Below are 13,286 nucleotides of genomic sequence, written 5' to 3' on the forward strand. Positions count from 1 at the left end.
GTCAAAGTGTACTAAAAGCAGAGAGTTGCTGGATGTCTACAAAAAGGAGGTAATGAAATTTTTTCAATTGATGGAATTTATAAGCCAAAGGGTTTCCAAATAGGAGTGGGTTGATCTTGTAAGATGTGTCGGCCCTTTTGATTGTGCCTGTCAAATGGGCAATTTATTAGTCAGTTAATAATGTCGAATTTCCGGTGTGAGATTTACGATTGAGCAACACGTGGAAATTACACAATTTATTATGAATAATTTGAGAGCACGAATATATATTGCGGAGGTTGAAAGCCCATCAACGAAGTCGCATAATGGCCTATATAACAAGAAAAAATACTTATTTAATAATAACTCACACACCAGAGGGGTATTCGGAATGTTGTAACCTGTATGCATAACATGCATGCAAACAAGCGAAAGGTTACGCGCTTCAAGTCGAATGTGTTGTCGGTACCGCTGTACAGTAGCTCTGCCTGGAAAAACACCGCTACTATAACCATAAATAATGCTAAATAAGCAATTGTTCGGAAAAGCAAACATGGAGCCGCTATACATCTGGATTAGAAGACAGAAATGGAAGTGGTTTGGTCGAACTCTACGCAAAGAAGGCAATGGAATGAAACCCACTTACAGCAAGCGGAAGAGCACCTGACAGGCCCAGGGAAACCTGGACAAGAACTGTGGATCGCGAGACGGCTTAACTCGGGTTAAGCTAGAGCAAGTGAAGGCGTTGTACAGTAATCGGACTAGATGGCGCGTAGGTGTTGTTGGTGCCCTATGTTCAGCTAGGGGTACAAGGACACAAGATGATGAAGATGACCTCACACACAACCTCTGGGCTCACTCTTATGGGGAACTGCTACAAATAAATAAAATGGAATCGAGTACATGGTACCGTTTGGGGCAATATATGGTATTACGCCTGTGTTTTGGCTAAATTTTGGTAAGTATTACAAAAAAAAAATTTTGGCATTAAACCGTTCTATAAAAATTTTACATTGTTAATTTCCAAACACGATGCAGAGGTGTGGCGCCAGACCGTTAACCGGGTTTCAGCGATTTTGAACGAGTTAGTGGATATGCTTACGTCATGAAAGTTGTGCTGGCGTGTTGTTTACGAAAAAAAACTGAGATTGCGTTAGTGATAAACGAAAAATCTCTACACAATCTTCGCTCATGTCCGTTCGTTGCCGTCAGAACAACGACCGATTAGACGACTGTGTGAATACGTGTGAAATGAGCGGCCAGAATTCTGCTGCCGAATCTCCCAAGTGAGGTGGCAGCCAAAGTTAACCTCACAATTTTCTTTTTCGCCATAGCTCAATAGCAAACCTAGATATCTATCATCCTTGGGTCCTATTCTATCGAGGTGAAAATGTAACTTTATAATATTTTATTCTTGATACACATTAGTGTATTAGTACATTCAATTCAAATACATTCATTCAAAATAAGTATATCTAGCGAATGGCAGCCTATATTATTGGTCTAATCGCTTTACTACATTTTCGTTCCCATTTGGCATCTTCTACTAATTGCACAGCTGTCATCAAACAGGTGGCAGCGACATGAAACAGCTGTTGACTTTGTAGTTAGTAAAACATAAAAGTTTCGAATTGTATTATTGCACGGCAAATTTATTGTAGAACCATCTGTTAAGTTCCTTAGTGCACCAGACTTTGGATACATAATAATGCATTCTCAATATATCGCAGTGCATGGCGGCAGCAGAGACATGCACAATCGTTGCTGTGGCGGACGTGCTTGGTGTGTGAAGGTAAGTTGGTCTCTCATTCTCGAATTATAAGGATTATTGCCTTTAAATGCTGCATTTCTCTACACATTTATTTAATATTTCAGGACATTTGCGGCATTGTCTGTGCCGTGTTCACCTGGCTGCTGATATTGTTTGCGGAATTTGTCGTAATGCGCGTCATATTGCTGCCGAGTCCCTATCCGGTCTTCAGCGGTATAAACATAATAATATTCCAAGCACTTGCCTTTCTCGCTTTTGCATCGCACATACGCACTATGTTGTCAGATCCTGGAGCGGTTCCACGTGGCAATGCAACAAAAGAAATGATCGAGCAAATGGGCTATCGTGAAGGTGAGATGTTTTTCAAATGTCCGAAATGCTGCAGCATCAAACCGGAACGCGCACATCATTGCTCAGTATGTCAACGTTGCATACGTAAAATGGATCATCATTGTCCATGGGTAAATAATTGTGTAGGAGAAAATAATCAAAAGTACTTCGTACTTTTTACGGTACGTATCCATCGTTCGTGGATTTGTATGAGCTTATGACAAAGATTCCTATGTGTTTTTTTACAGTTTTATATTGCCGCCATATCGATACATGCCATGTTTTTGGTTGTCACCGAATTTGCCCAATGCGTTAACACTGAATGGCGTCAATGTTCACCTTATTCACCACCGGCAACTATATTCTTATTGCTGTTTCTATCATTTGAAGCATTGCTATTTGCTATTTTTACACTTATAATGCTGGCTACGCAATTAACTGCCATCTTTAATGACCAAACGGTAGGCGCATTAAAGATAATAATCATTTATATCTATGTATGCACGATTGGGTAAAAAAAAGTGAGTGCGAGTAGACACGATAAAATTACGGACGTAATGAGATATCAAATGAGTTTTGTAGTTGTAGTTTTGTGATTAGATATTTATTATGCCAAGTGACATTCATTCATTGTGTTTGCTAAGTTGGATTGGAGTTGCGTACAATACGAGTAAAAGGGTCAATCAGTTTGGCTTTTTTTAAGCACCGAAACTACTTAAGTTTTTAAACCTTTCCCAAATCTATATATTGACGAAAAACTAAAACCATTGAGACTTGCAAATAATGATTATGTTTATATGTAAATTTTAATTAAAATCAATTTTTTCTTTCCAGGGTATTGAGCAATTGAAAAAGGAAGAAGCTCGTTGGGCAAAAAAATCTCGTTTAAAAAGCATTCACTCAGTATTTGGACGTTTTTCGCTGGCCTGGTTCTCACCATTCACTAAACCGTCATGGCAAACAAAATTTAATTCACATTTTTACTCCGTTTAGAATGCTCCAGTTTTTGTGAAACAAAAGCACGTCAACATTTCTTTAAGTAACCAAATCGAAAGAAAGGAAAAAAAAGTACCATTAATAGCAAGTTCGAAGAGCGGCGACGATTTAGCCGGGCCCGTCCGTTTGCATGTTAATAATCTATAAGCAATAGTTATTCAACTTTTAAATGGCTCAAAATATGTGAAAAGTGCGTGCAACTATATTATGCGGCAAGAATGATTTAGCAATACATATACGTATGTATGCACATATACGAGTATACGCATATGTACTTTTTAGTTCAGTGGCCAAAGAGCAAATCTTGATTTTGTTTAAGCGTAAAATATTATATGTGAAATCAGAACCCGGTTTTCCACTTTGCTTTACAAACACGTAATATCATTACTTTAGCTTTACGAATTTTATGTTAAGAATAAATGCAAATCTATTTGTTTATATGTAAGTTTACATGCAGTAAAGAGTAAAGTCTGCTGAAAAAATGAATTAATACGATATACTAAATTTATGCCTATATGAAGAGGATTGATTACAAATGCCACAATTTCGAACCGTATACTTATTTTTGGTTTCGATTTACTCGGCTTACAGCATTTAATGCAATAAGAACTTAAATAAAATGTGTCACAGCAATCAGAGTTAGGTTGTGAGGTTAGGTTATGGTGGTAGTCGGTCTGTACGACCAACTCACTTAGGTCCGTTGTGATACCACTGTGCGACACGGAAACCTCATTTATTCTTCTTCGTGAAACTATTTTGTGGCACTTAGGAAGCGCAGGATTGGCTCAATCCCCACACCACACCAGTGTTGAAACCAAAAAAAATTTGACAAAAAAAAAAGCAAATAAAAAAACTAAATTCATATACCTTAAAGCGCCATCAACTAAAAAATAGTGCAGTAATTTATTACCTAAGTGATGTTGATTGCTCATCACTTTATGCGCACTTATGCGGTTGGCATTGAGGTTTTGAGTAATGAGCAAAGTGCTCAACAAATGGTTTGAACAGTTTTAACTTCATACTTCCAAAAGCGTTCAATATAACTTAATTTGTTTGTTTTTTACAAGAATATCCGATAAATTTTTGCATTTTTTGGGATCTGAAAATTTGAAGTTTTGATAGAAAGGAAATGTTTAATACTTGAAATATGAAAAATGCCACCTTTAATATTTCATTCATCACACTTGGAAGTCACTCATTTTTTTTATGTTTGCTATTAACTCTATAAACATACATACATACGCTGCAATAATAATTTTAATTTCTAATTATTTCAGTTATCGATCATCCACACGACGAAAAATAATTTTACCTTGACTTTAAGCTTTAAATATAAAACTATGACTGTATTTTTAATTTGTTGTTTTACTATGGTAAATACAGTGATATTTACATAGGCATATTTTTTAAGAATCAAATAAATACTGAACAAAATAAATACACATTTCAAAACAAATCGTCTGATTATTAGAAAAATATAAACGAAATAATTGATCTTCGATGAAAAAAAAATTGTAGTGTCCATGAGGAGTGAGTAATATTTCCATGTCAATAGGCTCTACGTACCAGATAGACGCCGAGTTTTTACCGACCAAAGAAATCCGCCTCAGAAAATTAACCCTGTTTAAAGCAAAATCAAAAAAGTTATCTTCGCGGAAACGCAGTAATTGCTTCGGAGATATTTCATTCAACTTTTTCTGCATGTAAAGAGTTTGCCAAAGTGGCGCCTCGATGCCAGTGGGAAATGATTTCTAGACGGCATCTTTGTTTTATGTCATCTTTGACATTTTTCAAGTAGACAGATGTGAAGGGTGCGCAATTTAGAGGCATCGAATTTTAAATCAAAATAAAAAAACGAATATTCAAATTGATTGGATAAGAGTATAGACCCCCTGCATCTAAGGTGCGCTCCAAAAACGCAGAAAAAGCTTTAAGAAAAGCGCTTAAACTCGAAAAAGAGTATAATAACAGACGTTTAATACAAAACCTATCGCCAACGGGAGCTAATCTGTCCTTATGGAAGGCACAAAAATTGGGGTCACCAGCTGAATCTGATGTACCAATACGTGACGATCAAGGCGCCTGGGCTTGGGCAGACGCAGAAATAGCCAATGTGCTGCGCATTTGAGGATGGTGTTTCAAACCAACCCACCAACTAATAGGTTTGAATTGCCTGCAACTCCGACCAGGCGAAGCAAGGAAAAAATAAAGCTAATGCAGCTTTATACAGACCTACATATAAGTCTGCTGCCATCTCTCTCCAAACTATTTGAAAAGTTGCTAAAACAAAAACTGGTGCCTTATTTGGAGCAAAACAACATTGTTTCAGCTCATCAGTTCGGTTTTCGTGAGAAACACGTCACAATTGAGAAAGTCAATAGCATCAGCTCCGAAATAAGAAATGCTTTGGAACGACGGGAGTATTGTTCAGCCATATTTCTTGATGTAGCTCAAGCGTTCGACAGAGTATGGCACGGGGGACTTGTCTACAAAATTCAACGCACACTTGCTCAAAGCTCACACAAAATATTAGAATCTTATCTTACAAATCGGGTGGGGTAATGTAAGTGCCTGCAATATTGCAATTGTCCAACGAGGGCAATCTAAAATATTAATAATATTTACTGGAGCGCCGTGGTACATAACGAATGAAAATATCCATCGAGACCTAAATGTTCCATTAGTGGCAGCAGAAATAGCAGTAATCCAACAAAACTGCTTTCAAAGGATGAGACACCACACAAATCCATTGGCTCGGACGCTGTTGCACACCGTCAATTCGTCAGGCCTCAGAAGACTGACCTTCCAACCCTGTGACCCATAACAACCTTAACCTTCTTCAAGAAGCTGTAGGCACTATAATTGAAGTTAAGAGCCAAAACCTTATTGTTAGTATTAAGATTAATTAATAGATTAAATAAATATTAATAACAGTATAAAAAGAGAAGGTAATCCCTTTCAAATGTTGGCCACAACTGCACTGCAATTCGCCCATTCCTAAGCACCAATTTTGTATGACTCGTTGGAGGACTTCCGTCGGTATCTCGTAAATAACCTCAAATCATTTAGACTTTACATACCCCCACAGATAAAAGCCCAAAGGTGTGACAAAACACGATCTTGGTCGCCTATCCACTGGTCCGAGACGAGAGACAAATTGCATGCTCCCCGAAATGACGACGCAGTAAATCCATTGCTTCACGGGCTGTAAAAAACCCCTATTGGAAGAAGAACCTCCAATCTGATCACCCTTTACAATTTTACACGGTAGAACAAGGCGTTCCGCTACCCGATCATGACGAGGTCAGAATGGCGATAACGCGACTAAAGAATAACGCAAACGACGGACTGCCGGCTGGGCTATTCAAACATGACGGCGAGGAGCTGGTAAGTTGCATGCATCAGCTCCTATGCAAAATATGGTCGGATGGAAGCATGCCTGCCGATTGGAATTTAATTGTGCTCTGCCCAATCCATAAGAAGCGCGATCCTGCAATCTGTGCCAATTACCGCGTGATTGATCTTCTAAATATCACCTATAAGGTTCTATCGAGCGTATTGTGTGAAAGGCTGAAGCCCAATATCAACCAATTGATTGTACCTTATAAGTGTGGTTTTAGACCTGAAAAATCAAACACCGGTCAGATAGTCACAAAATATGCCAAATCTAAGAAGAGATCCATGAAAAGAGAATCGACACACACCATATTTTTCGATTTTAAAGTACGAAAAGGAGTAACCTATATGCCGCTATGTCTGAAATTGATATCCCCACAAAACTAATACGGCTACGAAAAATGATGCTGCTCAATACCAGCAGAGACGTCTGAATTGGGAAGGACCTCTCCGAGCCGTTTTATACCAAACAAGGTTTCAGACAGGGTGACTCGCTGCCGTGTTACTTCTTTAGCCTGATGTTGGAAAGGACTGTGCGAGTCGCAAATTTTAATATCTCAGGCACAATTTTTTAAGAGGGCTTAACAACCGCGCTGTTAGTTCTGCCTTTTCCAAACTGAATAAAGAAGCAAAGCGAATGGGTCTGGTGGGGAACGAGGACAAAACGAAGTACCTCTTATCATAAAACAAACAGTTGGCGTACCCGTGCTTCGGCACCCTCCTCACTGTTGACATTTAGGATTTCGAGGTTGTGAAAGACTTCGTTTATTTACGAAGCAGCATTAACACCGACAACAATGTCAGCCTTGAAATCCAACGGAGAGTATCTCTTGCCAACAAGTGCTACTTTGGACCAAGTAGACAATTGAGTAGTTAAGTCCTCTCTCGACGAACAAAACTAACACTCTACAAGGCTCTCATCATGCCTGTCCTTTGGAATGGCGCAGAAGCTCGGAAGATGATAACATCCGATGAATCGTCCCTTGGAGTTTTTGAGAGAAAGATTCTGCGCAAGATTTTTGGACCTTTGCACGTTGATGACGTCGAGTATCGCAGGCGATGGAACGATGAGCTGTATGAGCTTTACGACGACGAATAAAGATCCAGCGGCTACGTTGGCTGGGTCATGTCGACCGAATGGACACAAACGCTCCGGCTCTGAAAGTATTCGCTGCGGTACCAGCTGGGGGTAGCAGAGGAAGAGGAAGGCCTCCTCTGCGTTGAAAGGGTTCAGGTGGAGAAGGACTTGGCTTCACTTGGTGTTTCCAACTAGCGCCGGTTAGCACGAGAAAGAAAGAAGACAGGCGCGCTTTGTGAAAGTCGGTGAAAATCGCTTAAGCGGTTATCGCCCCAATTCAGAAGAAGAAGAATCGTCCAAATAAGTCGAAAATTGAAAGGTTGCTAAAAAAAGTTGAAGAAACTGGTGCTGCCGAGGATAGAAAAAGAACTGGTAAGCCAAAAACTGGACGTTCTGTTGAGAATATTGCTGCCGTAGCGCGAAGTGTTTCTGAACAATCATCAATACCGATATCTCGACGTTCTTAACGATTAGGCACTCATAAATTGACTCTTTGGTGGATTTTACCTGCAGACCGGCTAATGGTGGACATTTAAAGGATGTACTTTTCACATACTCGTATAAATGTTAATACCTGTATTTTGAATAAAAATAGTGAAACCTGACAGAATTCAAATTTTCACATGTTTTATTTTAAAACAACATCTAGGCGTGTCTTTTGAAAGACCATTTTTATAGAGGTACATTTAAAATGAAAATTATTATTATTATTAGAAGGCCATTACGCACTGCTACCAGAGCTGATCTATTGTGAAAGGCCTATTTTGTAACCCTAGAGTTTTAGGCTTTTTAAAAATTTTAGCACAGTTTTGGGTTTGTTGTTCCAAAGATTGCATGGAGATACTACGATACCACCAAGGTGATGAAGTCTCTGTCTGCCCAACGCAGGACATTCACAAAGCACATGTTCTGAGTTTTCTATGTCCATTTCGCAAAAGCGGCAGACATTGGTCTCAGATAGACCAATATTATTTAGATGATACCTCAGGCTGCAGTGACCTGTAAGATATCCTGTTAAAAGACGCAGATCTACTCTGTTTAGTGAGAGAAGTTTGTCAGATATTCCTTTGTTGGGACTTAGGAATAGTTTGGCTTGACGCTGACCGGCACAGTTTAGGCAGTGTGCGGCAAGTTTTCTTTCTTCCCATTTCCTAAGGAATTCATTAATGTGGCCTTTTGTGAGTCCACAGAAAGGCGCAGGACCAGGAAGTTGCATATTTGCTCCTTGTTTTGCAAGGTCATCAGCCATTTCATTTCCCTCATTAAAATGAAAATATCGCAAACATATTTAGTTTTATAAATTCTAATTTACTTAGGAACAGTGTTTCAAAACAAATTGCCCAATAATAAATTAATAAAAAAACAAATTTTCGGATTTTCGCGGTTTTTGAACTCACTTGACAGAGAAATTTATTGACTCCTTGGCACATAAAATAAATAAAAAATACAAACTACTATATCATTACAAAAAGTCTATTATATACATAAATATATGCACGGTCGACCATATGAACCCTAAATATAATAATTTGTGGCGCTCATGCTGAATGTGAGCTCTCTTGTGCCTTTATGGCTCTCTCGCAATCTCTCAATCTCTTTCTCTCTTGATTGCTTTTCTATAATTTTAGGATGCGAATGCTGTTGCAGCGTTTGGAATTTCTATAATTACGGCAATAATGAGGCAACAGCTGCTATTAAAAACGATTTGAAAAACGTAGGCGCAAACAGAATTTCTTAAAAATTCATACAGCAGACCACCGTTTCGATTTTTAGACCCGGCGCGCACAGTGGATAAAAAATTTAAAATCTAAATATATGAACATAGTTTCAAATCAAAATGCAATAAGTGTGCGCATAAATATCTGTGGGCTTATGGCAAAATTACAGGTCAATTCATCATGCAAAATTTGTTAATCGCCGCAACCGATATATTTATTTTCAGGTTAGTTAAAGGTCACATTAAATTTGTAGTTTGGTTTAAAATGAAGTGTAGTGGAATTAATTCCTTTTCTTCTTATTGATTGTCGCGATAAACGCTTAAGCGGGCTTGACCGAGTTTAACAACCTCTGCTACCACCAGCAGGTACCGCATTGACTACTTTCAGAGCCGGACCGTTTATGTCCATTCGGCCGACATGACCCATACAACTTAGGCGATGGATCTTGTCTATGGCGTCGTAAAGCTCATACAGCTCATCGTTCCACGATCGCCTACGGTACTCGTCGTCACCAACGTGCAAAGGTCCAAAAATCTTGCGCAGCATCTTTCTTTCAAACACTCCAGGGGACCCCTCAACAAATACGAACAACACGAAATCATAGCCGTCAAAGTGACATGGGTGCCGATGCGCGAGTGCGTCGACTGTTTGTTTGATGACAGGAGGTACTTCGTTTTGTCCTCATTCACCACCAGACCCATTCATTTTGCTTCTTTATTCAGTTTGGAAAAGGCAGAACTAACAGCGCGGTTGTTAAGACCTCTTATAAAAAATTGTGCCTGAGCGATTAAGACCTCGTTTGGTATCAAACGGGTCAGAGAGATCCTCCCAATTCTGGTGGCGCTGCTGGTATTGAGCAGCGTAATTTTGCGTAGCCATATTAATTTTGTGGGGATACCAAATTTAGACACCGCGAAACTCCTTTTCCTACTGTCGAATGCAACTTTGAGGTCGACGAAAAGATGGTGTGTGTCGATTCTCCTTTCATGGGTCTTTTCCAACACTTGGCGCATTGTGAATATTTGGTCGATGGTAGACTTTCCAGGTCTAAAGCCACACTGATAAGGTCCAATCAGTTGGGTGACGGTGGGCTTCAGCCTTTCACACAATACGCTCGCTGGAACCTTATAGGCAATATTTAGAAAACTAATCCCGCGTTTATTGGTACAAAATGCAGTATCACCCTTCTTGTGGATTGGGCAGAGCACACTTAAATTCCAATCGGCAGGCATGCTTTCATCCGACCATATTTTGCATTGAAGCTGATGCATGCAACTTACCAGCTCCTTGCCGCCGTGTTTGAATAGCTCAGCTCGCAGTCAATCGGCTCCCGCGACTTTGTTATTCTTTACCTCCGCAATCGCTATTCTCACCTCATGATGATCGGGTAGCGGAAGGACAGTCCCGTCGAAACGATTTGGGTATCGGGATCTTCACATTCTCTGTGCTATACGCCGCTGTCACTGTTTAAAAAACTCGGGAAGGATTCCCTCCATAATTTAAGGAAGATCTGGATGTCAGATCGCCAGATCGCCGACTTTGTTTGTACAGTAAAACGGCCCGGTCTTGAAACCTTCTGCAAACGCCGAATTTTCGGTTGTTTTTCCTATTGACATATTGATCTCAAGCTCCTCATACTCACGTATTTCGGCCTCTCGTTTCTTCCTTCGGATAATACGCCTCTCTTCCTTTTTCAGCTACCGGTAGCGATCCCACATGGCTTGCGTTGCGCTTTGTTATATTCTTACTTGATATACCCATTGGTATGTAGGGCGGCCGCCGTAGCCGAATGCGTTGGTGTGCGACTACCATTGGGAATTCAGAGGGAACGTAGTTTGAATCTCGATAAATACCAAAATGAAGAAAACATTTTTCTAATAGTGGTCCCCCCTCGGCAGGCAATGGCAAACCTCCAAGTGTATTTCTGCCATGAAAAAGCTCCTCATAAAAATATCTGCTATTTGGAGTCGGGTTGAAACTGTAGGTCCCTCCATTTGTGGAACAACACAAATAGGAGGAGGAGCTCGGCCAAACACCCAAAAAGGGTGACGCCAACAAAATCGATTAGGAAAAGGTTTTTCTACACCTCATCATGACCACCGAATTTCGCCACCCATGCACCACTGTGCGTCGCTCCTGCAACCTATCTAGCGCTGTCTGTTGCCCTGCATGTGAACCGATCAGACAACTAACGAGCCTACTGCATTCCTACAAACCAAGAAACAAACAAACATACATGAACACGGGTGCAGAAGAGTTCCGCATTCGCGGTGCGCGACCTGCACATGAAAAACGTCCGCCGTCTTAGTCTCCACAGTGCGGATCGCGCCGTTCGCATCTCGACCGAAAATAGCTGAGTAGACGACTGAAACGGCATACATAGATACACACACATACATAAGCGGGTATGTGTGCCAGCGATGGCGACGAGCCATCATGCATTGCTCCGGCGGCCGGCCGGTTTGGCCGTTCACTCAGTCTGAGGAAAACTATCGGAGATCCAGGAGGTGCCGTCGCTGGATTCGGAGTATTGCGTCTAACCGTGTGATTTTGTGCTTACCTACTATACTACATGCGCACCTACATACAAATACTACAGAAATACCCTTAGCATGCGAGGTGAACAAACACGTCGCTGCAGAAGTCGATCAGTTGCAGGCGTGCCGTCGTTGCGTACACATACATATACATACACACTTATATAAAAAGTAAAGACTATACTCGTACATATAACGCTTTTTTGCAGGAATTGTAGTACTCCAGAATTCTTTCATAGAAAACCCGTTACCTATAATTAACCGTTAGCAGTCCTTTACACTTAGCCAGATAGCGAGGAAGTCACGCAGCGCTTCTTGTACTCGTTCGTGCGTAAATGTGTGCCTAGTACGTGAGTAATGTGTTAAATGTGTCGTGGCGTGGTAATGCGAGTGGTGCCTGGGCTAGGATGAAGCCAAGTATCGAGCAGCCTAGGCCAAAGTCTCTAAAAGTGGAATGGAAGTTCAGTGAAATTCGAAAAAAAATCCTACACAATTCAATGCGCGTTTCGCGAAATCTCGAAAATTTTTGCAAAATATAATGGAAAATTTGAAAATAATTTATAGAAAGCAATAATATTAAAAAGCTCAAAATGTTAAAAATATCGTGAAAGCAGCGCAAAAAGAAGAAAAAAAATTAAACGCTGTCTGTGTAAAAGTGCGCTGAGGCGACGGGCTGGGTGCGAGTACAGCCATGGGCGAAGCACTGTAGTTCAAGTGTGCGTGTGTGTGTGTGTAGCAGTGTGCGGCGCTCAAGCACCTATACCTACATGTGTATGAGTTCCGTTATACACTGGCATGCTAAATATAAATATTGTGCATATTTTGGTTGGTTGTAGCTGTGCCTAATAATTTTTCTTGTACACGAGATTGTGTTGTGTTCGCTACAAAAAAAAATAAAAAAAATAAAAATTACAAAAAAAAAAAATACAAAAAATAAAAAAATACAAAAAAACAAAAAATACAAAAAAAAAAAATTAAAAATCAAATAAAAGCAAAATATAATATAATATTTAAAATATTAATATAATTGCAATAAGTTGTTAAAATAAAAGTTGTTTTTGCTTTAAGTATATATTTTAGCTCTAATTTTGTGCTTTTGTAATAGTTCTATGTCTCATTACCCCAGTCAGTTTACTTGCTGTGCTTGCATCTATAAACGAAAATAAGTATTTTAAATAAAAAAAAAATTGTGTGGAGAAAATAGCAAAAAGTGTCTTTCCAAAAGTAATCTATCGAATTAAAGTGTATTAAGTTATAGAAGTTGCAGTGTTTCAGCTCAATCCTGGCATCCTCGACCAGGACGCATCAATCCAAATCATCTTCGCCGTGATCACAAATGGATGCCGCAGATAAACCGACGATCGGTGGAGTAGCCGATCAAAGTATTTTTGCAGCATCAACCGACATTACGACAAACACAACAGGTAACAAAACAACAACAAAAACAAACAAAAACACACACCTTCAAGCACACACACACT

At 39.8% G+C, this 13,286-nt stretch overlaps 2 protein-coding genes across 2 annotated transcripts in view; both read left to right on the forward strand.

Annotated features, from left to right (window-relative positions):
- The first annotated feature begins 1,544 nt into the window (after positions 1–1,544).
- LOC128866589 (palmitoyltransferase ZDHHC3) lies at positions 1,545–3,590 on the forward strand. The gene is made up of 4 exons (XM_054107449.1): positions 1,545–1,771; positions 1,855–2,262; positions 2,329–2,541; positions 2,915–3,590. Exons 1-4 carry the CDS (start codon positions 1,688–1,690, stop codon positions 3,071–3,073), a joined length of 864 nt encoding a protein of 287 aa, XP_053963424.1. The 5' UTR covers positions 1,545–1,687; the 3' UTR covers positions 3,074–3,590.
- Positions 3,591–12,934: 9,344 nt separating this feature from the next.
- The window catches only part of LOC128866586 (myosin light chain kinase, smooth muscle), a 165,520-nt gene continuing 165,168 nt past the window's right edge, over positions 12,935–13,286 (forward strand). Inside the window, exon 1 of the mRNA XM_054107446.1 lies at positions 12,935–13,229. Coding sequence (XP_053963421.1) covers positions 13,142–13,229 — 88 coding nt within the window. The 5' untranslated portion in view covers positions 12,935–13,141. The remainder of the gene's footprint in view (positions 13,230–13,286) is intronic.

Source organism: Anastrepha ludens, chromosome 6 (assembly GCF_028408465.1).
Source record: "Anastrepha ludens isolate Willacy chromosome 6, idAnaLude1.1, whole genome shotgun sequence".
NCBI classification, from domain to species: domain Eukaryota; kingdom Metazoa; phylum Arthropoda; class Insecta; order Diptera; family Tephritidae; genus Anastrepha; species Anastrepha ludens.